Source organism: Hemiscyllium ocellatum, chromosome 28, assembly GCF_020745735.1.
Source record: "Hemiscyllium ocellatum isolate sHemOce1 chromosome 28, sHemOce1.pat.X.cur, whole genome shotgun sequence".
Taxonomy (NCBI): domain Eukaryota; kingdom Metazoa; phylum Chordata; class Chondrichthyes; order Orectolobiformes; family Hemiscylliidae; genus Hemiscyllium; species Hemiscyllium ocellatum.
The window spans coordinates 47,175,596-47,201,016 of NC_083428.1; the positions used below are offsets into that span (position 1 = coordinate 47,175,596).

Here is a 25,421-nt window from a genome sequence, read left to right on the forward strand (position 1 = left end):
ATTGAAAGGTACGTCAATGTTGTGTTGAGTACAAATATACCCAATACAGAGGAAATGATGAGGTGTGACCAAAGGAAAGAATGTTACAAAGTCTGTCAGTGCAGGAGAAGTGGATGGGTTGGTGAGAAAATATGCAGGTTTTATCTAAGTGACCAAAGATAAAGTTTCTAATTAAAAGCATAGGAAGTATTCACAACAGTGGGATCAATGGAACATGTAGTTCAAGAGACTTGCAGCGCTGTTGCAGCAAGGACATGCAGGAATTTAAAGAATGAAAAGTTGAAATGTGAGCTATTGGAGGAAAAATAGATAATGTACATTATCAAGGACAGGATGATGGGAAGTTGGCCTTGATATTGGATAGGATTGAAATAGTAAAGTTTTGTATAAGTTAGTGGAGGGTGAGGAATGAAGGCCATTCAGGTGACTTTTGGCATGGCTGACTCATCAAAAATATTAACTGAGATTTCAAAGGTCTGTGAATAGTTAATGTTGACACAGGGACTGCAGGCGTTGATAGAGTTGGCAGTAGGCAAGCGAAGGCTGGCAATGGCTAAAGGTGATAACTTCAGTCTTCCCAGTATTTTGCAAAAAGGTGTTAAAGTTTACCTGAGATTAGTTGTAAGAGAAGCTATCTGTTCAGAATGATACAATGATGAAAATAGGAGAATAGTAGATCATTGGCCCATATCTAGAAGCCACAAAGTATCTTCACATAATGTCACAAATGAGAAGGGTAGCACAGGTGAGATTTGAATGTGCTAAATGTGACAATATAGAATGCAAAGCAAAACTAGGGATGCTACCCTCCAATTAAAGCTAAGGAACCAAGTGATGACAGTTTCATCAAGATGGACAACAGAGGAAAACTTTTGGAGGTACATATAACATGTAGCTAACTGTTCAAATCATGTTGGAACAAGTCAATTGAGCCTGGATGTAGACGGTTCCATGGTTTACATCTTTGAATACATCATTGATGGTAGATTTTAAAGGGAAGGTGGAACAATGTCAGTGAAAAGGATACCACATGTCATACCCAGTAACCATCATTCCAGTCAGATGGATAGGAGTTTAAAGGAAATGGGATCAAAAGGATAAGTAGCTGGCCTTTTGGCAAATGACCTTGAAGGTCAAGAGCAGGAAGATTGGAAGAAGTGAAAACCAAGGATAGGTGCAAGATTGAGAGGAAAACTGAGGGAGAAATGACTAAAGAAAGAACCTAAATTATTGCCACTTTTCAGCAAGAATACTTATGCCCAAAGTTTTTGTCAGGCTGAAATGTCAGTGTGATGCTGTCATATGGTAATGTACCAAAAGGTTGCTGCTTGAATTGAAAATTCACTGCTGTGTACTTATAATTTCCCATGCATTGAGTTATCTGTATCAGTCTAGCCTCTGATGAAAGCAGTAATGACATCCTAAAGAAATGGGAACTTTGCTTTTTGGAGTTGAGAGAAACAAATTATGTTGGATTCGCAGCAACTGACTGCAAAGATTATGCTGGCATCTGGGGTCATGTATCCTAGTGGTTTAGGCTATGGTGTGTGCCTTGGGAGAAGTGAAGGAATGTGAGCTAAATCTACTTTTTGAGAAAATTTGCTATCATTACAGGCACAATTCGAGAGCATCTAAAAGTTGCTTTAATAAAACCCTCTACCACATGTTACTACCCATTCATACCAGAATTAACCGCATTTTCAAACATTGGTAAATGTGGCTCTGATAGTTCAGCTGACAGTGGTGAATATAGACTGCAGGCTTTTCGCTTCTTGCTACTTTTGTTCCATTTTTAGTGGTGCCAGAAAAATGCTAGTTTTATAAAATTGAATTTATCACACGTGGCTGTACATCTCTATGACTCTATGGCCTACTACAAAAACTGGTCAATAATCTGCTAAATCGCATAACACGTTCTAAGATATTTCACACCACCATTATTAGGCAAAAACTAGCCCAAAAATATACCAAACTCTTGGTCACAAATGTGAGTGTTAAAGAAGCATCTAAACAGAGGAGTAAGAAGTAGAGAGGCAGGGAAGCTTGGGGCTTATGCAACAGAAGGCACAGCTGACAAAAGTGAGCAACTAAAATTGGAAAAGAGCAAGAGGCTGGGATTGGTGTAGTTCTGAGGCTTAGTTTAAAAAGCAATGTAGCCTTGATTTATGTCAGTAGCCGAACAGCTTTAGGGATGGAATAGGGGATCTCAGTTTATTAAGGCACAAAATGTATAATGTCTGAAGTTGCTGATTCAGCCCACGAATCAGTGGATAATATTATAGTTCCATATGTTGAATCTTGAGTTTGACGTAATATCATCTCAGTGTGTTGTCATTGTGCATGTAAGTTTGTACTTCTGTAGAGTTTACACACTGAAGCCTTGAATTTTCACTAAAGCTTACAGCTGTATATGCTAGAGTTTTTGCAGCTGAATCTGTGTGCATGGTATTTTGCACGTATAGGTATTCCTTGAACAAAGGGGACAGCCCAAGGTTTCACAGAATCTGCAACCAAAATATCTTTGGACAGAAGACAAAAAGAGTACTTAAAATCAGATATGCTCAAGATAGCCAGCATTAGAGAAATACAGAGATATTAGAGGGTTGTGAGGCTGGAGGATGTTACTGAAATGACTGCGGCTATGGATACATTTAAAAACTCATGTGAAGTTTAAAATCTGGGCATTTCTTAAGTGGAAGTCAGTATTGGTCATAGGTGATGGGGTGACTGGAACTTATAATACAAGTTAGGACACAGGCAAGTTTATGGAAGGTGGAACATTGCAGGTTAGAGTGTTATGGAAGTGGAAATAATCTTAGTAATGGTGTAGTTGGAAATTCATATCTGCTCCAGATCTGAAATTAAGTTTAATACAGTCTACTTATACTGGGAAAAGGGATGGCGTTGGCTAGGGAATGATTTTCCTGTCAGGATTAAAAATAATACCTTCAGTTTTCCTATGCTTTAGTTGGAGGAAATTTCTGTATAGGCAGTCTGACAGTTTAGAGGGTTGGAGGAATTGCAAGAAGTACTGAAGAGGTAGAAATGGATATTGTCAGTTCATGTGTAGAACCTCATGCTTGGTTTCTGTATGATTTCTCCTAGTGGCAGCCTGTAGATGAGAAATAGGAGGGTCTAAGGATAGATCCTTGTATGATGCCAGAAGTGTGGGAGCAGATAGAGAAGTTGTTTCTGATTCTCTAACAATGAACCAGGCAACTCGATGACTGTAGGGAGGAAGATGATGCTGTCAACCACATGAAAGATTGTTGATGAGCCAGAAAGGATGAGGAGAGATAGATCACTCATGTAGATTGTCATTTGTTACTTTGGTAGGAGTTATTCCATCACTATGGCAGGAATGGAAAACCAATTGGAAGGAAACGGAAATGAATCTAGAATAGATTAAAAATCATGGTACTTTCAAGGTTTTTGCAGATTACCACTTGTCACCCACTGATGAATTCACCTGATGAAGGGGTAGTGCTCCAAAAGCATGTGATCTCAAGTAAACATATTGGAGACTAATCTGATGTCATGTGACTTTTGACGATGTCCACCCTTGTCCACCATCAGCCCTTCCACATAATTAATAACAAGTAAGTTATTATGGCCAGGTGAAGAGAAGTGAATCAGCTCTCCTCTCTCCAAACTCTTCGGTTGTCTGCAACAGAGATTTAATGGTCTTAGTTCATCAAAAACAATTAAGGAAAGAAGAGCAATTTTATTATTGCTAACACTGAGAAAAATAATAGACATATGACGCTTAATATATGCAAGCATAGGTGTGAATTTAAACTTGGAGTAAAAAAGGAAAATGTAAGTAAGTGCAATTTTACTCTTGGAATGTCCTTGAGGTATCACATTCTTAAGTGGAAGTCATTATTGGTCCGTAGGTGAAGGGGTGACTGGAGCTTACCATGCAAGTTAGGACACAGGCAAGTTTATGGAAGGTGGAACATTGCAGGTTAGTGTGTTATGGAAGTGGAAATAATCTTAGTAATGGTGTAGTTGTGTGGCTGGAAATTCATATCTGCTCCATTCTGAAATGAGACCGTGGCTAGAGATGTCATGGATTAACAGCAGCTCTGGATTTCCCAAATTTTTTTTTAATATTTAGTAATCAGATATTTCTCTCCAGTTTGGAATATCACCAGTTGCTCTGTTCTTTGATAGGGAGAGAGAGAGAGAGAGAGAGAGAGATGGGTCCAGTTCTGGTGTCAAATCCAACTGTGACTCTCCTGCCGAAATGATTGTTTGTATTAAAGCTCCCAAGTCTGTGATCATTGTTTCTGAGCTGAATAATTGTAAGTGAGCCCTTCAGCTCCAAAGTGTGAAACTTCTCATTCAGGTATAAATTAAAAATAGTAGATACAGATCTGGCTGAAGGGTTGAAGTCTCTGAGACATGTTAACTCTAGATTACTCTGGCTCATTTTTGATGATTTCTTGAAGCTTAGCTCAACATGTCATCAGCTGATCACTGTGGCCTTTTTTAATTCAGTGCTCTTTCCTCTTTGAAGCCAATTCAGTCCATATGAAACTTGGTGCATGTTTTAACATTATCATGAAAAAGTCCATGACCCTGTTGAAACAATAAGGTGGAGGAGCTAGAGAAGTGTTTGACAAAAATGGTTGTGGTGGAGAAAAGAAATCTGCGCAGGATGCATTATGTGTTGGTCTGTTGACCCACACTGGGACTTGTGTGCTGACTGTAAGTGACATTCTAAGTATTGTTTTGGAAGTAACAGGCTGCTTTAAAATAAATTGATTTTACGTTTTGAACAAAAATAGTGATAGCATCACAATTGCTTCTTGGTCTCCAGTGAATTTAAAGCTGTCAATGCTATTGATGGTTGAACAAGTTGATAACTGATTGGTAGGCTGGCCATAGTATAATTGAAAGGTCTGGGTTGTAAACATAAACCATTCAAGTTTGAGGAGTCGTGTTTTTTTTTGGTACAGTAATAGTGTCTCTTAGTGTGGAGGCCCAGGTTCAAGTCTCATCTGCTCCAGAGTGCTCTAACAACTCCTTTGTACAGGTTGATTAAACATATCTATATCAGTTAAATGAGAGCGTTTTTTGCAATGGTAGTGTCCCCACTTCTGAACCAAGAGGTCTGAGTTCAAGTCCTACTTGCTCCAGTGGTGTCTCTAAACAGATTGATTAGAAAATACCTGAAGTTCTAAATATTCAAGTTTCACTTTTGTGGCTTGTGCAATCTTTCAAAGCTCCTCAATCTAAATTGTGACCACCTTACTCCCACTCATTTTAATTTTGTACATTATAAGGCAAATCTTCTGAGATATCTGATTAAAAGGTAGAGGTTTATTTATTTGCATTAATTGCTTTTCATTGTTTTGTTTCAGGGGAAAATAAGAAACTATTAATATCGACACAGGCAAAGTTACAAAAGCTTGAACAGCTTTTCCTAAAAACAAATAGGATAGATCAAAAAATACAATAAAAAACAATTTTTTATAGAATTTTTGCCAGTGTGAAAGCTACATTACACAAGCATGTCACTGCCCTTAGTTCCAAACTTCCAACAAGGCAACGTGTTCTGCAATTATACATTTCGTCAGCCCTTTGTCCTTGTTCTCTATACATTATTATAACCCAGATTAATGTTCAAGTAAGTAGTATCTTTAGCTCACTCTCACTTTTAAACTTAAGAAGATGCCGCTGTGGAGATTAATGGCATTGGCCTAGTAATTTAGAGCCCCAGGCTAATGTTCTCAGGACATGGTTATCAGATCCATTCATGACAGTGGTGAAATCTGTATTCATAAGAAGAATGTAGTGGCAACCACGTAAAGATTGTTGATTGTTCCAAAACTCCAATTGGTTCACTAATGTCCTTGATGGAAGGAAATCTATCTTACATGGTCTGGCGTACACGTGACTCCAGACCCACAGCAATGTGGTTGACTCTTAACTTCCCAGTGGATGCTGGCCTAGCTAGTGACCCCCACATCCCATGAACAAATAAACAATATTGCAGTATGTCAAATAGATTTCCATTATTTCACAATTGTGCACACTGTCTAACATAGGTACTCTCTTATGCTCTGCCATATACATTTGCATGCTCTGAAGGGGTCTTCTCTTATTTTCCCCAAAAGCCTTCTCATTCTGACTCTTGCTGTCATATCCATATTCAGTTGCTGTCTTTAATGTACTATCAAGGTTATTACGCTTTCATGTGATCTTACTCTTAACATGTTTTTTCTCTTTCGACATTGTGGCAATTTGACTGTTCACAAACTAGGTGCAGGATTACTTAAGATGCGTTCGCACAAATACAATAGAAACTCGGCTCCCTTTTGATATTCTGGTTGCACATTAACACGGAGATGCCTATAGAAAACATGTTTATAGAAAACATCAGAATGTTCATGGAACCTCTCATTGAGTTTTGAAACCTGTATCAGTGGGTGGATTTATGCTGTTTCATTCAAGTAGAAGATGACAATAGAATTCTCCTTATATAATTGCATTTTATATTCTTGGGCCATTTCAAAATGTTTTACAAACGGTGGATTTTTTTTAAAGACACTGGGAAGAGAATGGTTGTTATTTTTAGATTACTTACAGTGTGGAAACAGGCCCTTCGGCCCAACAAGTCCACACTGACCCGCCGAAGCGCAACCCACCCATACCCCTACATTTACCCCTTACCTAACACTACGGGCAATTTAACATGGCCAATTCACCTGACCTGCACATCTTTGGACTGTGGGAGGAAACCGGAGCACCCGGAGGAAACCCACGTAGACACGGGGAGAACGTGCAAACTCCACACAGTCACCTGAGTCGGGAATTGAACCCGGGTCTCAGGTGCTGTGAGGCAGCAGTGCTAACCACTGTGCCACCGTGCTTCCCTATCAGTAGTCTCATGAGCAGAAAATTGACTATATCCAATATTGATGGAGATAATTGAGCAATGAATGTTGAACTTAAAAATAGCCAAGCCTGAGTTTGATATTCGTATAACACGGTGACACAGTCAACACGTACAACCCCTTCAGGTGCATTGAAATCTCATTCCTGATTATCTTCTCAACTGTTTAGAGTGAGGTTCCTGACTTAATATATTTTCTAATCTCCCTGTTCAGACCTGTTATTACACACCTTTGGCATTGGTGGGACTTGAGCCCAGGTCTTCTGGCCCAGAGCCATTGCACCACAAGTGACCCTGTCTCCTCCTGATTCAAGAACATGTATGCAAAGTATGAGTGGAACCTAGGAACAAATTACTGCAAATGCTGGAATCTGTACTGAAAACAGTAAATGCTGGAGATCACAGCAGGTCAGACAGCATCCTGGTGAGAGCAAACTAACATTTCAAGTCAAGATGACTCTCCATCAGAGTTGAAGTGAAGTGTGGAGGGGACAGCATTTATGCAATAGGTTGGGGGATGGAGGGGTGGTGGTATAGTGGATGTAGGGTGTTATTGGAGAAAAGATGTTCACAATTCAATTAAGAGATTGGAATGTGAGAATGGCAGAACATTGATGTGTCTCCTGCCAGACTTGAATGTTCAGTAAGTGGAAATGGGGGAGGTGAGGACATGATAATAAGCTGAAAGAAAGGGAAGAAATGAGAGTTGGTTCACAATTTAAAGGTGTTGAACTCAATACTACTTCAGAAGACTATAAAGGGCCTAGTCTGAAGATGAAATGTTCCTCTAGTTTGCGCTGTGATTCACTGGAACTATGCAGCATGCTGAGGACAGAGAAGTGGACATGTGAGCAGGATGCTGTGTTAAAATAACCGGCAATGGGAAGGTCAAATCCTGCCTGTGCACAGACCCAAAGTGTTTCGCAAACACCCTGTCTGTGTTTAGTTTCTTCAGTGTGGAGTAGGCCACATTGGGTGCAGCGAATACAATACACAAGATTTGGAGGTGGTACAGGTGAAATGCTGCTTCACCTGGACAGAATGTTTAGGCCCTTGGATGGTGGGCAGGGAGGAGGTGAAGGGCAAATGTTGCAACTTGTGCATTTACTTGGGAAGGTACAGTGGAAAAGGGGGTAGTGTTGGTAGTTGTGGAATGGATTAGAGTATCCCAGAGGGAACGATCCCTGCAAAATATAAACAAGGGGAGTGAGGGAAAGATGTGTTTAATGGTCATGTTCTGCTGGAGTTGACTGTATTGGCGGAGAATGATGCATTAAATGCAGAAGTTGGTGGGATGAAAAGTAAGGACAAGGGGAACCTGATCACATTGTTGGGGCAAAGGCAGAAGCACGGGTGATAGGTCGGATGCCTTTGGGGGCCCTGCTAACCACAACCAGTGGGAAGCCACGATCATGGAAGAAACAAGCCATGTCAGCAGTGCTGTTTCGGAAGGTGGTATCGAACAAAAAGATGCAACATAGGCGAAGAAACTGGGAGAATGGGATTGTATCCTTGCAGAATGTGGGGTGTGACGAGCTGTGTGAGCCTATCATCTTTTGTTTCCTGTCCACAGCGTCCATTATTTGGAAAGCACAAGGTCACAGACCCCAAATCTTGTCCCAGAAAGAAGAAGGATTTAACCCTGTCTTGTTAGCACCCCATCTATTCTAAGCCAGTCACTGAGCCATCTAGTTTTTCCTGCAATCTATCTAATTGTGTTTAACATTGCACAGTTGTGGTGTGCATTGGGCCAGAGGTCCACATTCAAATTCAATCAACTGTGGAGGTATGTCGTAACATGTCCAAACGGGTTGATAAGTTTTTTTTGCATGATGGAGTTGCTGGGATTTTACATTCATATTTCCCCAAACTTCTTTCTGTCTCTTTCAAGACCCTACCCTCCAGCGGATTTCCTTGACCTAGTTACATACTCCCACCTTCCACCTTGCTGCAAGACCCTGATGCTCCATTACACTGCTACTCATCTGTACTATGTCATCTCTCTCTCCCCCACTCTTTTGTTTCCCTTTATTTCTTTGTCAAACTCTGCTAACTGATGAAATCCATTCTTAAACCTCACTGAATGCAGTCATTCAGTTGGGAGCCAGATTTGTTTTGAAATTTAGTTGCTGTACCTTAATCCTGATGTGTAATTGCTCATTTGTCCATATTTGGAGGACCCTTATGTTGTTATCAGGACTGTTGCGATGATTGGTTCTGATGGTGGCTAATTCAATTATCCTTTGTGAGAACCCACGCAATACATTTCTGAATTAAAATCTCAGTGCTGCAGCTTTTATAGACTGTAAAATGTGTCTCCCACCTATTATCTTGAACAAGCTGCCCTAGTTACTGTTACATGAAAGTAATTGAAGTACCACATTGTTTTTAAATGAAACTTCTACAAACTGTTTTTCTACTAAAACCTGAAGGCCCCGGTTGTTGTGGTTTTGGTATACCAACACGGTAAGGGCTAAAAGCGACTGTGGCTTTTCGGGGTATTTGGTACACTGAATGTTTCAAAGCTTGTAACGAGCATTGGTTTCTCCGTGTTAATAGCTTTTGACAAGTGTTTTCAAGTAACTGACAAGTTTCAATGTGAAGGTAGTTGGTGTAACAGTGTTTTATTTTTGCCTGTTTTTCAGTGATCCTATTTTTCTGATAATTTGTTTTTTTTTAAGGTGCATATGTTTTATAAAAATAAGTTAAAGGAAATATCTTATGAAAATTTCACCTGCTGTACCCATGTCCTCTGACAAATGATCCTTGCCCAACCCTTGCTTAGAATAAGATGATCTGAAAAATCTGCAACCTCGGCTGCTGAAGCTGAGGAAGAAGGGCGTTAGCCATGTTTAGGGTTGAATGGGTGGGTGTGGGGTGGCAGTAGCATGATGGATAGATAGGTGGAACTACAATCAATGAAGTTCATGTAACCTCCGCTAAACCCTGGCTTTTACTGAAAGTTGTCAGTTGTCACCGTAGAGTTTTGCTGCTGCTTATGAAATCCCCTGCTCTCAACAGTTGCTTTCAGCAAAGGAGGATTACTTTTACTGCCTTGTATTTTTGCTGCAGAGCAAGAATCACCACATTTCTTGTCATTTGTGTTTTCTTAGTTATGCACTGTTGCACATCCTTATTGTCATTGCCTGTTGTCTACCGTCCGCTTTCTGAATTCCCATGATCATGTTTTCTCCTCACTTTTCTTTCCTTACTCTTCCACGTGCTGTCTTTTGCATATTTTCCTCTGTGCTTTCACACAGCTTTTCCTGCATGAGCCACTGAGTGAAATTTATAGTGCAATATTAAAGTAGTGAGAAATACAGTCCTATGATGAAAGGCACTTGTTGGAACATTTTTATTCATGTATGGGATGTGGACATTGCTGTGCGTCCATAGTCCTTTGAGAAATTGCTGATGAGCCACTGTTTGAAGATACTTCAGTGGCTTGATAGACTCCTCAGTATCCTTGAAAATGTTCTATCAGACTATTGAGAGTCTCGCATGATATAAATTGGGTAGTAAGATCATGTAAGATGAAATTGGACCTGCAGGTTTTTATTTGCAAAGTGGTGACATGTTTTGTGCATCTGCAGCCAAAAAGCGTGCTTTCAGCCAGCTTCAGTGTGACTGACTCTAGTTAACGTATTTAGACATGCTATGACACATCTCTGGGACATTAGGACTTGAAACTGGACTCTAGGGAAATTGTAATCACCCTATTCAGGCATGTTATGACACAAACACAGGTACAGGCACTGCCAATTTGTCACAAAGAGCCTCTCTTTCCCCTTCCCCCGCGCCCCCCCCCCCCCAAGACTTTCTTACTGAATTATTGCATACACTCAATCCTAGTTTCAACTGAAACAAAAATAGCAATTGCTGGAAAAGCTCAGCAGGTCTGGCAGCTTCTGTGAAGAGAGATCAGTTAATATTTTGAGTCTGGTGACCCTTCCTCACAACTCAACTGAGTTTCTTAACTCAATTTATAGATAGATATTTTTAATTAACTTGTTTAGACATGTTACAACATACGTCTAGAACATGTGGGACTTGAACCCATGCCTCTTGACTCAGAGGTAGGCGCACTGCCTTTGTTCGACAAGAATCCTTGGATAAAGTCATCATAATTCCAATGGACCAGAGAGCTAATGTCTCATTAGAGAGAGAGAGGGAGAGATAACAGATGGTGAGTTTAACTGAGGGTCACCACAACTTTGGTGAGGGGTGAAGTGAAGAAGGTTCGTGGTGGCCTCAACCAGGACAGGAATCGAACCCATTGGCGTCACTCTATCACAAATCAACTCATTCAGCCAACTGATCTAACTGACAATGAGTTTGAAATATGAGTCAACAGTTAGTACTCATTGCCTGAAAATTATTAACCCCTAACTGATGAATGGTTAACAGAAAACTTGTTGTTAGGAAGCTTGGGTTGAAGTCCCAACTGCTCAAAAGGTATGTAAACATGATTGATCAGTATCATAATTACAATGCCACTGTATCCCCAGGCAATTTGTTTTACTGTGGAAAGAGCTCAGCTCTTGGTTTGTGACAAACATTGTCGGTAAGCAGGAGGCTGACACCAGGTTTCTCAGCTTATCATCTTGTTATCTTTGTTATCAGACTGTAGGGCGATAAAGTACCAATGTACTTACAAGCTCAATCATTTGTAGCTTTTTTTTGTTTTCCTCTTCAAAGCCATATCAGCATTCTGTGTGCCATTTGGCCTGCATTTCATGAAAAGTGTATTACAGACCACCACAATTAAGTAGTTTTAGGTTGATGGTTTTAATGAACATAACTTGCATTTCACATTAAACAGTTTTTCTGTAAAAACTACAGCGTGGGAAGTGTTTGCCAAGATCAGGTTAACGAGTCAAATATGTCTTGGGAAATATTAGGACAAAGTGGAAAACTTTGTTATGCACCAGACCAAACTCAGTCAAAAGCGACCTGATAGAAATTTACAAAATGCAAAGGGGTATAGATAAAATTTAATGGTAATTGTCATTTCCGTAGGATGGGAATTTCATGACTTGTAGGGGGCACATTTTGAAGTGAGATAGAGAGATTTTAAAAAGACACGGGGGCAATTTTTTTTGTTAACAGTGTGGTTTGCGAGTGGAATGAACTTCCAGAGAAAGTGGTAGATGTGGGTACAATTATAATATTTAAAAGACATTTGGATAATTGCATGAATGGGAAAGGTTTGGAGGGATATGGGTCAGGAATAAGCAGTGGGTCTAATTTGGTTTGAGATTATGTTCGACATGGACTAGTTGGACCAAAGGATCTGTTTCCATGCTGTATGACTCTCTGATTAATTGATGTTTAAAAGTATTTTGTGAAATTTAGGCATCACTGACACAGCCAGCTTTTATTGCCCACCTTTTGCCAGAACATTTCAGGGGCAGTTATGGGTTAACCACATTGCTGTTGGTCTGGAATCACATGTAAATCAAAGTAAGGACAACTGATTTCCTTCTCTAAAGTTACTCAGACTGTCTTCCAGGTCTATTACTGTAAATTTCACCAGCTGCCATGTTGTGCTTTAAAGCATGTCCTTAGAGCGTTAACTTTGTTTAGAGTTACAAGTCTGGAGATATGACCATGAAGCCATCATCTCCCTCAGTGGCTAACTTCCATTCAACATCCAACAAAGAAGGTTTCTTTTAAAGAAAATTGTACAAAGTATTGCATGGAAAGTGCATTAGAGATAATCAAACATTATGGATCACCCTATTAATTCCAGCTATGCTGTGACAATACTATACTTTTATATGAGATTGTTCGCACAGAAATGCTGCATTAGCTGCTGGTGAACAGCCATTAATGTTTCCTATTCATATGCACTGCCAACCTTTTAATGACCAATGTATATGTAGATGTAAATAGTTGATGGTGAATTAGCCATAATGTACTTGCCCCACTCTTTAATCAAAAACTAAAGTTGAAATGATCTAGGGGACAGTTCCCTGGTAACATTTTTATTCATTTTCCCTTGCTGTTTTTGTCCCAGTCTGCAACGTCCTCCCTTCATGGGCAATGCTGGTTTGCAAGGCAGTGCAATTCCACAGATGTGGCTGCATCATGAACCTTCTGAAGGGTGCATTCTGTTTGTCAGCCTAAACATCGAACATGTGTAGGCTGTTTGACAGGGGTCACAAATAAACCTGATATCATCCTCAAACTGCATCTGTACAGACACTCCCAGCATCCTTTCTGTCCTCAGGTGTGCTGTTCTCCATGTCAATTCCCAGTTAGTGTATTGTCTTCCACTGATATCAGTGCTCACACCCAGTGGGACTGCGATCCTTCATTTACATTAATGCATATTGATCACTGAATACCAAATTTAAAAACTTGACATGTTGGATGTGCACTCCCTCCGCACCCACACGCACACACCCAACCATTCCCTACACGCATGCACATACATTCCCCCCCACCCCCACACATGCCACACCCATGTACACATTCAACACACACACACCCCCCCAACACACACACACACACACACACACACACACACACACACACAAACACACATATATATGTATACATAAAATATATATACACACACACATAAACATACATGCATGCGTGCGTGCACACACACACCCTAGACTGCCACACATACATCCCACACCATTCCACACACCCAACAAATGCAAACACCCACATACACAGTTTGACAGTTAATGTATTAAAAACACTTTACCCAAGTGCTCTTATGAGACGGTCAAAGGCATGATCACATATATATATATATATATATATATATATATATATATAAAACAGTGAACAAAAACAACAACACAAACCAAACACAATTATGCTCGTGTAAAATAGGAAAATCAGTACAGGTAATAATAAATAAAATAACTCCGCACAACAAAACCTTAGCTCCCGACCTCTGAGAGCATTAAGTATTACACACAAATTTACTTGCAATTCTTCCTTCAAGGATATCAAGTATACTAGATCAAACTGTCAGGCTACAAAGTTCTACAAAGAAAAGAAATGTCAAGAGAACTTGAGAAGAAGTTCAGATGTGGGGCTGAAATGCCTTAAAGTACATCCATTATGTCGTGGAAGAAAGAGTTAGTCTGGAGTTGTAGGAATTGAAGGAAGTTGCAGAGGTGTAGTGCAGTGAAGTGGAGTTAACATTTAGAGTCCAATATAACTCTTCAGAACCAAAGAATTTATTGGGGGGGTGGGTTTGGCAGTTCTGAGCAAAATGGATGTCACAGAAGTCATGCTTTGAATTTAATATTGAGTCTTGGAGGCTGTAAGGTGCCTAAGCAGAAAATGAAATTTTTACTCATTTAGTTTGCAGTGTCTTCGGTGAAATACTCTAGCAGACTCTGGATAGAAATGTTTGCATGGAAGCACAGTAATGTACTGCAATGACAAACAAATGGAAGATCAGTGTCATAGCAACAGAGTGGAGCTGTTCCACAACATGATCACCCAGTCTGCATTTTGTCTCACCAGTCTAAAAGAGACCGCATTATGAGCAGCAAATACTGTAGACTAGATTAAAAGAAGTACAAGTAAAATGCTTCTTCACTTGGAAGGTACGTTTGGGACCTTGTATAGGAAAGATGTGAGTGGGAAGGTGTTACACCTTCTACAATTGCATGGGAAGATGCCATGGTGGGGTTGATGTAGGGGGGTGTTGGTGAAGATGAGTGGATTAGGGTGCCACTGTCCCTGTTTCTACAGAGGAAGATATGTTTGGTGGTGGCATCCTGCTGGAGGTGACAGAAATAGTGGAATGTGGAGATTGATGGAGTAAAAAGTGAGGTCAGGGGGAACATTATTATTGTTCTGCGAGGAGGAGAAAGGATGAGGGACTTGGTCAGAGAGGATTGAAGCGTCTTGGTGAGGGGTTAGGATTCCTTGGATGACTAATAAAGGTCATGTTGGAGGCAGCCTGATGACTGATGGCATCATCAGAATAGATGTAACAGAGAAACTGAGAGAAATGAAATGGAATCCTTACAGGAGGTGTATTAGAGGTAATAATTGGAGTTGTTAGGATTGGATGTTGATGGACAGCCTATCCCCAGAATTAGAAATAGCAAAGTCAAGGAAGGGAGCAAAAGAGTTACAGGTGAACCAGGTGAAGGTGAGAGAATGATGAAACTCATAGTCCAGTCGAAAACAGGAAAACAGCACCAAAGGCACCATAGTTGTATTGGAGGAAGAGTTGTGGGTGGAATAAGGAATAAAGAGTCGGGCATGGATGGCACCAATGTGAGATCCCATAGCCACACTTTTGACTTGGAAGAAATGAGAAGAGTTGAATGAAAATTTGTCCAAAGTGACAATGAGGTCAGCTTATTAAGCGAAGGAAGACGATAGTGGATGGAGACATTGCAGCCCTTTTTTCAAAGCAGAAATGGAAAGCCTTCAGACCATCCCAATGGGGAATAGATGTTTAGAGGGATTGCACATCATTGTTGAATATGAGGTGACTAAGGCCAGAAAACTGTAAGTTGTGGTGCCAATGTAAACTATCAGAAAAGTCAAAAAGCACACGACACGGGGTTATAGTCCAACAGATTTGTTTGAAACAGCAAGCTTTTAGAGCTGCCACTCCTTCCTCAGACAGCTAGTGAGAGAGAATACACTGGACAGAATTTATAAGTGAAACATCAAAGGATCATATGATTGAAGGATAAAACCCAGATGGCTATCAACTCTTTAATCAGTTGGAATGGAGGTGAAGGTTTGGATTGATTAATATGTAAATCCCAGTTTCTGTCAGTCTGGTTTTATTTCCAAAGTAGCAATTTACCACATTGACTGATTGTATTCAGATTGTGTGCTTTTTAGAAAAAATAGAATGTATCAGCAAATATAAATTCACTCCACAGATTTGTGTTGGTGTGTGTATGTGAGAGAGAGAGAGTGAGGGAGTATATGTGTGTTTGTGTGTGTGCTTGAGAGAGTGTGTGAGGGAGTATATGCGTGTGAGTGAGTGTGTATGTATATTAGAAGGTCAGTGTGAGTGTTTGTGCTGCCTCCGGAAGGAGCAGGAGCTCCAGAAGATTGCGGCTTCAAATAAGCCGTTGGGCTATAACCTGGTGTTATGTGATTTTTGACTTTGTCCACCCCTGTCCAAGACCAGCACCTCCACGTCATCAGAAGAATCACTAATGCAAGTGGAAAGAAACTGAACGAGGGGGGCAAGACACAGTCAAGATAGGAAGGAATAAGTTCTGTCAGGTAGGAGTAGGCTGAGCCAATGAGCCTGTCAAGCCAGTCCTGTTTGTGAATTTTGCGAAGGATGTCGAAGTGGGATGTGCAAGGTGGGAGAATATTAAGTGGGAATTGTGGAGGGGAGATCAGGAGGAAATGAGGTCAGTGAAGTTAACTCTATTTCTGTGTCTACAGATAGTGCTATACCTGTTAAGTTTCTCCAGCACTTTTTGTTTTTATTACTGGAGAATAGAGATTGGAGGATTATGGTGTGATTGACTGTGTTTGAGCTGAATGACTGAGTTAAAATGACATGTCACAGCCACTTCAGACATTGTTTAAGCCTTTGCTAGAACTGTTTGCAGCTGTAGGAAAGATTTAAACAGCATATTATGGGTAATGAGGACAATATCAGAAGTGGCACTTCTGAGAATAGAGCTAGAGCACTAATGGGTAAACAAAGGATTCAGAATCGATTTCTTTGAGCAGGGATGATGAGTATCGAAACAAAATCACAATCCCCAAGAAGACTGAAAACCTAAGAAGTGAATTTGGGCAATGGAGGGGGCTGGAGTGGGTTTGAGGAATAGACTGGATTGGGTCGGTTTTAGAGGATAGCCATAGTAGATGGAAGGCAGGGTAGAGAGCAAGAGTTTAAGAGATTGGTTTGGGAGAAGTGATTGATTTGATGGAAGATTGTTAGATGGGTTTGGGGGAAAGTTGTCAGAGAAGTTTCTTCAATCAATTCGACTTTTGGTTGTCAGCAGTATGGGGACAGGTTTTGAATATAATTATAGAAATGCCTTGTAAGTATAATCTCTCATTTGATGTGCTTTCTTGTTTCATTTCATGTACTTATTTTGGCAGTTATTTTTCTTTGTCCTTTGTTTGTGATGTATATGTTATGTGTTTTAGATCTGGTAATGTGTCATGAGGCAAGTTTAATAAATGATCTGAGAATAAGAAATCCTGTACAGGGCAGTGACCATAGCATGGTAGAATTTAGCATTTAGTTTGAGATTCACTTCACTTGTGTCAGAATGGTTATTACAGAGAAGAGTTGGCTGGAGTGGACTGGGAGAGGAGATTAGCAGATGTGTTTGATGCACAAAGGCACATGTTTCAGAAGATGGTTCATGACTCAAGGCAAAGAAATATCCCCATGAGGAAAAGGACTTTAGGAAGGGGACAAACAGATTATAGTTAAACCAAGGAAGTTAAGCATAGTATCCGTTGAGAAAGCAAACATACAATGTGGCAAAGACTGGTGGGAAACCAGAATATTGGGAAAGTTTTTTTAAAAGACAACAAAAAGAAACCAAATAGAGGGAGAAACTAAACTATGAGGGCAAACTAGTAAGTAATATCAAATTATTTCGCAAATATATATTTATAGGACAAGGCTGGTGAAGTAATTAGGGAAGCAGAAAATGGCAGCAGAGTTGAATCAAACTTTGCATTGCTCTTCTGAAAATTGTAGCAAAGAGAGATTTGGGAATCCTTGTGTGTGAATCTCAAAAAGCTAGCACCCAAGTTCAGCAGGTAACAGAAAGCAAATACATTGTTAACCTTCATTTCAGTGGGACTGGAGTATAAAAATAGGGAACAAATTTCTGGAGATGTTGTATTAAAAACAACAAATACTGGAGATCACAGTGGGTCAGGCAGCGTTCATGGAGAGAATGCAAGCTAACGTTTCGAGTCTAGGTAACTTTTCATTATCAAGACTGAAAAAAATTAGCTTGTTTTCTGTCCATGGATGTTGCCTGATCTCCTGTGATCTCCAGGATTTGTTAGTTTCAGTATAAAAATAGGGAGTCTTGACAAATCAATACAATATTGTGAAATAGTGTGAACACTTTTGGTCTCCTTATTTTAAAAAAAAGATGTACTGACATTGAAGGCAGCCCAGTGAGGTTCACTAGGTTGATTCTGGATTTAGATTACTTACAGTGTGGAAACAGGCCCTTTGGCCCAACAAGTCCACACTGACCCTCTGAATAGCAACCCACCCAGACCCATTCCTCTACATTTACCCCTTCACCTAACACTACGGGCAATTTAGCATGGCCAATTCACCAAACCTGCACATCTTTGGACTGGGGGAGAAAACCAGAGCACCCGGAGGAAACCCACGCAGACACAGGGAAAATGTGCAAACTCCACACATACAGTTGCCTAAAGCGGGAATTGAACCCGGGTCTCTGGTGCTTTGAGGCAGCAGTGCTAACCACTGTGCCACTATGCCGCCCCACGGTTGAGAAGAAGCTTATGAGGCGTGGTTGAGTAGATTGGATATGTACTCAGGAGAAAGTGAGGACTGCAGATGCTGGAGACCAGAGTTGAAAAATGTGGTGCTGGAAAAACACAGCAGGCCAGGCAACATCCAAGGAGCAGGAGAATTGACATTTCGGGCATGAGCCCTTCTTCAGGAATGAGGCTGGTGTGCCAAGTGGGCTGAGATAAAAAGGTAGGGGGGAGGGAATTTGTGGAGGGGCGCTGGGAATACGATAGGTGGAAGGAGGTGAGGGTGAGGGTGATAGGCCGGAAAGGTCGGGAAGAAGATTGCAGGTCAAGAGGGCGGTGCTGAATCTGGGGGTTGGGCCTGAGATCAGATGAGGGGAGGGGAAATGAGGAAGCTGGAGAAATCTGCATTCATCCCGTGTGGTTGGATTTGTACTCATTTGAGTTCACAAGAATGAAAGGGACACCTTATTGAAAATTATTAGACCCTTAGTAGACTTCACAAAGTCAATGCGGAAATATTGTTCCCCCTTGTGGCAGCATCCAGGACCAAGGGGACAATCTTAAACCGAGATGATGAGGAGTCTTTTTTTCTGATGTTATAATTCTGTGGAATCTCTTTACTGCATAGAGTTTTCAAGGCTGTGTAGTTAAATATACTTAAACCAAGATTTTTAATCAGTAAGGGTTGTAGGGAAAGGCAGAAGTTGAGAATTTTCAAATCGGCCATGGTCTCATTGAATGGCAGAACAGACTCGATAGATCGAATGGCCATTTCTCTTCTATGTCTTATGGTCTTGTATGATGCTGTACAGTTACAATCTGATGCTATTGAATTAAATGCAACTGTAAAGAACAGTGTTCCATTTAAATAGTTAACCCATATTTTTAAGCTCCCATGTACTAAGGTGCTTTGTGACCAAACACAACATCAGTGATAATAGCACCATTTAAAAATCCTAACATTTGGTAGAATGTACATCAACTCTTTATATAAAAGATTGATATTAATTTCTCACATTAGATACTTCCACAGTAACTGCTATCAGTCATAAAACCTTCTATTGAATCTTCATAGCGTCTGTCCTTCAATTTGTATCTATAGTTTCATTGATACTAGCTTACACTTGAATAAACCTTGGTTGTTTTCTGGACCAAAGTGAAAATGAATGTTTTAACATTGAAGATAAAAAATATTAAAGAGTCTAAAAATTGAGCAACTTTCCAAATATCTCTCATTTCATCCAGTAGTCATTAAAACAATTCCGTGCAAAAATGGGTTATGTACACCTTGCAGTGACCTCTGTTGGAACTGAAGGATAGTCTTGTTCAACTAGTCTCATTTGAGCCTGTTCTATTAAATAAGATTATGGCTGATCTGGATGTAATCTCAACTCCACTTCTGTCCTCCCCTACAACTTCTATCTATCAAAAGTCTATCTAACTCAACCTTGAATAAATTCAGTAACCCAGTTTCCACTGTTTTCTGTGGATGGGAACTCCTCAAGTCTACCAACTCTCTTTTTTTAAAAAAGCAAGATTCTCATCTCTTAAAAGCTCTCCCTCCTATTTTTAAATTGTGTCCCATAGTTGCAGTCTCTCTTACAAGGGGAAATATTCTGTCATAATCCATGATGTCAAACTCCCTCAAGTTCAAATATGCTTCATTAAGAGCGGATCTCATTTTTCTAAACTCCAATGGGTAAACTCCCAATCTATTCAACCTTTCATGAGATAAGCCCTTCATTCCAGAATGAGTCGAATGAACCTTTTCTGAACTGATTCCCATGCAAATATTTCATATCTAATTTCTGTACATTTTTCCAATTCTTGTTCCATTACAAGAATATGTATCTTGCTTTAATAGCTCTAGGTATAGCATTTATATGGTGCCAAAACTCCAATTAGCAAATGTGACTGACTGCATGGTCAGAATGACTTGGTTGGGGGCGGGGGAGGTAAACAGAAAACCCATGGATCAGTACTTCAGCCCAAGTGCCTGGAGTGCTGGTTAGGATGTCCACTTATCAAAACTCGAAGGTTCCATGTACATCATTTAACTTAATTGACCCAGGTGAATACACACACCACTAATATTCAATGATTATACAGCTGCTGCATTATCTTTTCTTTGAAAACCAGCTGTTGTGTATGGACCTTGGAGATCCATACAGCAGCAGCAGATATTTACAGGAATGTAGCACACCACTGGGGCTTCATGTCTTGTCCACATATGCTCTTGAAAAGTCAGAAATCAGGTTGGGGAGCTTCCCACGGTAGGGGATTTGAGCTGATCAATGAAACAGATCATTGTTTTGAAGTCCAGCCTCTTTACACAAGTTACACAGAAGAGAAAAATCTGTACATTTAAATTAAATAGAGTGTAGCTTGTTTGTGAAGCTTTTGTCATTTGGGGGAAAAGACATTTCATCTATACAAGTTTTACTTTTACCTGCTAACACCTTGTTAAAATATCCTTTGATTTCAAGTGTTCAAGTGATTAAAAATCATAGAAATAAATGTCTTGTGATTTGTATACCTATACAAATCTTACTGGATTTGGTATATAGAATTGTAGGTTTTTTTGTTGTAATTTCATTGTTTCTTTCACAATATCCCCTCACCCCATTCTTAATTAATTTTCTCCTGTTCCCCTCCTCCATTTTATCAATGTATTGCCTCATTTGCTGGGAAGCCAAGCACTGAATGGTCACTGAATGTGAATTCAAATGGAAATCTTTGCAGTAACTATTTCTGGGCTATTTGGGGGTATCCTAGTTGAGCATGTCAACATGATCAGAATATTTTCCTCCATTACTCAGACATATTGAAGCTTGCTGCTGAGTTATGGGGAGAATTAGCAAGTCCTTTATTCAGAAATAACAATTTGATGATTTATGATGTGAACTGAGAATAGAGTTTCACAGTATCAAGAAGTCATTAAAGAAACTCCATAAGCAACATTGGGATTCTGATTACCTTGCTGTAAATTTCATATTAAGCAATAAAAATTGCGAACAATAATTAATACTCGTTAAAAAATTTGTTTTAAACTGCTTTTTAATTAAATAACTGTAAATCTTAAGGTCTAAAATCGGTGAGGTAATTTATGAATTTTTTACTTGTTAACTCTTGTTAAGCAAATTAAATGTTATTGGTTGTTCTCAGAACATTGAACTAGTACATTCTCTCATATGACTCTCCATAATCGGGTGTCAGTTATCTGGTGGACTGAGCTAAATCAAAATCTTAACAGAATTTGCTCTTTCAATCTGAATAAGTGATATTTCCTAGTACTGTTTTCACTAGCAGTGTTTAAATATGTGACATTAGGTAAAATTTTCTATTTTTTTTAAAAACAATTTTTCAGTTTATTTATGCACAGTTCAAAAGCAGCAGTTTAACCACTTTCACAATGAGATTTTAAAACCACCTGTGGCTTTATAGCAACTCACATTAGGTACGATAGTACCATTCATTGATTCTGCCCAACAAACTGTTCATCTTTATTGGGTTTTGCTTCTGTCTATTGCAAATTTTGCTGAAAGTATGCTTCAAAATGAGTCACTCCCAACAACGCAACCTCAGAGGTGCTATTGGTATGATTGGGAACTTCCTTCCCACACAACGGCCATAATATTCCAATACTGTAGAAACAGTCAGAAAGCTTCGAGTGTGAATAACAGCTGCCTTCCTAAACGTGCTGTCAAACACCAAGGATCATGGCTGGCATGGCAGTGTTTCATTTTGTTTGTAGCCAGATTGCTTCCTGTTGTCCAGAAGGTGTTGAATGTATGCTGTACCGTGAGTGTCAGCACGTCCATCATAGCTGAGCATCATTATGTCTTAATATCCATATGGCAGTGACTATTGCTTGACCATCACGTATAGAGATCTTGCCTTTTTACCCCTGTTCACTGAGCATCTACTGTAGCCCTGGCTTGGATCAGCTATTCTGGCATGGGATGGACATTGAACCTTGGATTTTCCAACTAGCTAAAACTCAGTCACTGTCTGGATAAACATGTTGCAGAAGTGAATTCTACCTTCATATCACATGGGAGGAATACTTCAAATTATTTTTAAACACAGAGAAACACATGAATAATTATTGAATAATTTATTCCTCACCTATCCACTAACACTCAATAAAGCTTCACTTGGAGGGTTGGCCTATCACTTTTCAGATCATTCTTGAACTGGAGTAGGCATGCATACGAGTCATCCATGGCCAGTCTCTCTGACATTATTTCTCACCACTTGCCCTTCACTCAAGAAGTCCTGGCCTCTGCATGTCACTTGGTCAGAGTGGTGTGCCTCAGATAGACACTTTGACCAACACTTATTGACATTCTGTCTCTTCATGCAAATGGCCTGATTGCTGATGTGGTATTCTTTTGCATTGTCAGTTTTTTTTTAAATAAATCTCCTGACTATAATAGGAAAAAAGCAAACTGCTGTTGCCATTGCCTGAATAAGGTATTCTTTAGGAGTTGTGCATTTTGATCCAGGCAGTAACTCGCTTGGGATGATCTCTCGTTGATTTCATTTCTCTGATTAAATTGTCATGCCTCTGTCTATCTTAACAATAATAGGCTGGAATCCACTGGTCCACGTGATGATGAAGCAGATGGAAATTAAGCCTCGTAACACCTTTTGGTGCTGCTGAATAATTAACATTTTCAAATGTACTTTTATTTAGTTAAATGTACAAGTTTTATATTACTTTTAATACTGTAAGAGCCCATATCCTCCCTATGTGTTTAATCCTGTAAAAGACAATTATACCCATTCAATCTGTGTTTAATGACATAAGAGCCCATGCTGTAAGAAACCAAGACCCCTTAACTGTAAAGACCCATGTCCTCTCTCTTTGTTTCTAATTCTGTAAGTGCCCACGCTTTTGCTACTGTATTGTGTTCGATCCTATAGGAGGCCATGCTTAACCTTGTTATTTAATCTTGTAAGAATCTATTCACTCCTTAATTGTGTTATATTCCTATACGAGCCCATGCTGTAACAACTCATTCTCTCTCTGTCTTGGGGATAGTGATGTGCGGAGTAATTTGAGCAATAACATACAGCTGTAAGTACTGCACCAGAGAATCTTGGGTAGGCTGGACACTCACTCTCTGCTACAGTACAGGTGGTGCAAGTATGTCATTGCCGTTCGATCATGCCTTTGCAAGTTCTAAACAGCATCTCTACTGTTCCATTTGGCAAAAACTTTGATATTATCAAAATGTTCTCTTGTCAGATTTGGCTGGAGGTAGCAGAGTGCCAAATGCCAATGTTGCCTTCAAGTAATTGCCATTCACCTGATTCAGTCAGCCAGTTAGAATGATGTATTTTTCTAGGTATGATCGAACAGGAAATAATGGCTTCCATTTTCTAAAAGACAGATTAACCTCTTCACCGTCATTTCAATGATGTAGTATCTGGATCACACTGACCTGCATTCAGCTTTACAGTGCGATTTTCCCAACCCCATTGACTTGTGATAAGTGTAAAGGTTTTCTGTTTTATGTATTCTCCAATTGGACATCCTGCACAATTTACAATGGCCACTGCTATCTCTCCATTAACATTTCTCTGAGTTGATGACCAGGAGGTATGCAAAAGACACTGGCGAAAAGATGTACTGAGCACTTACTTGTAGCCTTTGCTTGGTTCTCCATAGAGCTAAGGCTAGAAGTGCAGTAGAGCAGGGATTTCCAACCTGCAGTCCACTACTCTGGTGCATTCAATTATATAGTACAGGTGGTAGCCATTTGATCTATTGTGCCTGTGCTCACTCTCAAAATTTTGGGCAAATTGCCAAAAAAAATTATTATAATGAATTGTAAAGGTCTCCCTTCAACTCCCTCCCAGACAAAAACAACAAAAATCCATTGCCTTTGGTGAAGGGGTTAAAGACTGACTTTATCTCCTGGTGGGAAATAATTTTGTTCTTTCTAAACTTTCCAGGTAAAAGTACCCCTGTAAACAGGCCTGGCTCGGCCGACTCTGTCAAGTCCCTCGATACTTTCCAGCCCTTTGGCGCTGATGACGGTGACCCGTTTCAAAGTAAAAAGGGGCTCGGTGACCCATTCAGCGGTAAAGATCCCTTCACGCCTACTTCCTCAAGTAAAACTTCTAAAGACTCTTCTTTGGGTTTTGCAGACTTCAGCTCTGTAAGTTGAGATCAGTGATACTCTCTGTCCACAATCACCCCCTCCTGTCCCCCTCGCAACTCCGCTCTGCTAGTATGATCATTCTACTAAAGTGTACAACTGGACACCTCACCAGCTTCTCTTACCATTCTTTCGAAAATCATGCTAGCCATTTCTCCATAATAATACTGATCTCTTAAATATCTCTAGCCCTTTCCTCTCTTTCTGTTTAACATAGTGAAGAAAAAAAATCTTCTAATAAGTGACCAAACTTAAATGACAACTAGCAGCCTGTCCACATATTCTTGAGATGGATGTAGTGGAGGAATGTATTTCTGTAATCATTGGTAACTGACCAATTCTGCTTTGGCAAAGGGCTAACTGATTCCTACCATCAATAAGCTGGATACAATGACTATTCGGAGGCTGTCAGAGACTGGATTGAAGTGTTTATTTTGGTTCTGTCCAAGCTGACAATTCTTTCCAAATAAAGTGCAACCATGATGGCAGATTCATCAAGGCCTTTGGCCAGGCATATTTTAGTTGGTGGATGAGTGTTAACATTTCTTATCCTTCTCTTCCACCCCCTATACCCTTCACCTCCTCTGCTACCCAGCCCACTGCCCACCATCTCTCCTCCATGCCCTGCCTGAAGCAATTAGCTTCCTGTAATATTCAGCTGGTGCATGCATGGCACTGATGATGAACTGGATTTTTATTAACCTGTATCAACAGTATCACTACTCAGCTCTCAGAACTGAGTGTGTGTTTCGTGTGAGTTTAGTGTTCACCAGTGTCCATTCTTTGTGTGTGTACATTTAAGTTTTATAAAGTTCATGAACTTAGTGTTATGAGTGAACTATGAATTAAGCCAAGCCAACAAGAAACATGGGAGAGGCGTCACTGGGTTT

General features: G+C 40.0%; 1 protein-coding gene across 6 annotated transcripts in view; it reads left to right on the forward strand.

The window, feature by feature from the left end:
* The window catches only part of eps15l1a (epidermal growth factor receptor pathway substrate 15-like 1a), a 366,481-nt gene that overhangs the window by 299,660 nt on the left and 41,400 nt on the right, over positions 1-25,421 (forward strand). For 3 of the 6 annotated variants that reach the window (XM_060846401.1, XM_060846402.1, XM_060846403.1), the window contains one exon: positions 24,326-24,531. The exons of 2 other annotated variants lie outside the window; for them this stretch is intronic. In XM_060846401.1, coding sequence (XP_060702384.1) covers positions 24,326-24,531 — 206 coding nt within the window. The remainder of the gene's footprint in view (positions 1-24,325; positions 24,532-25,421) is intronic. One more of the 6 variants, XM_060846404.1, reaches the window with a different exon arrangement.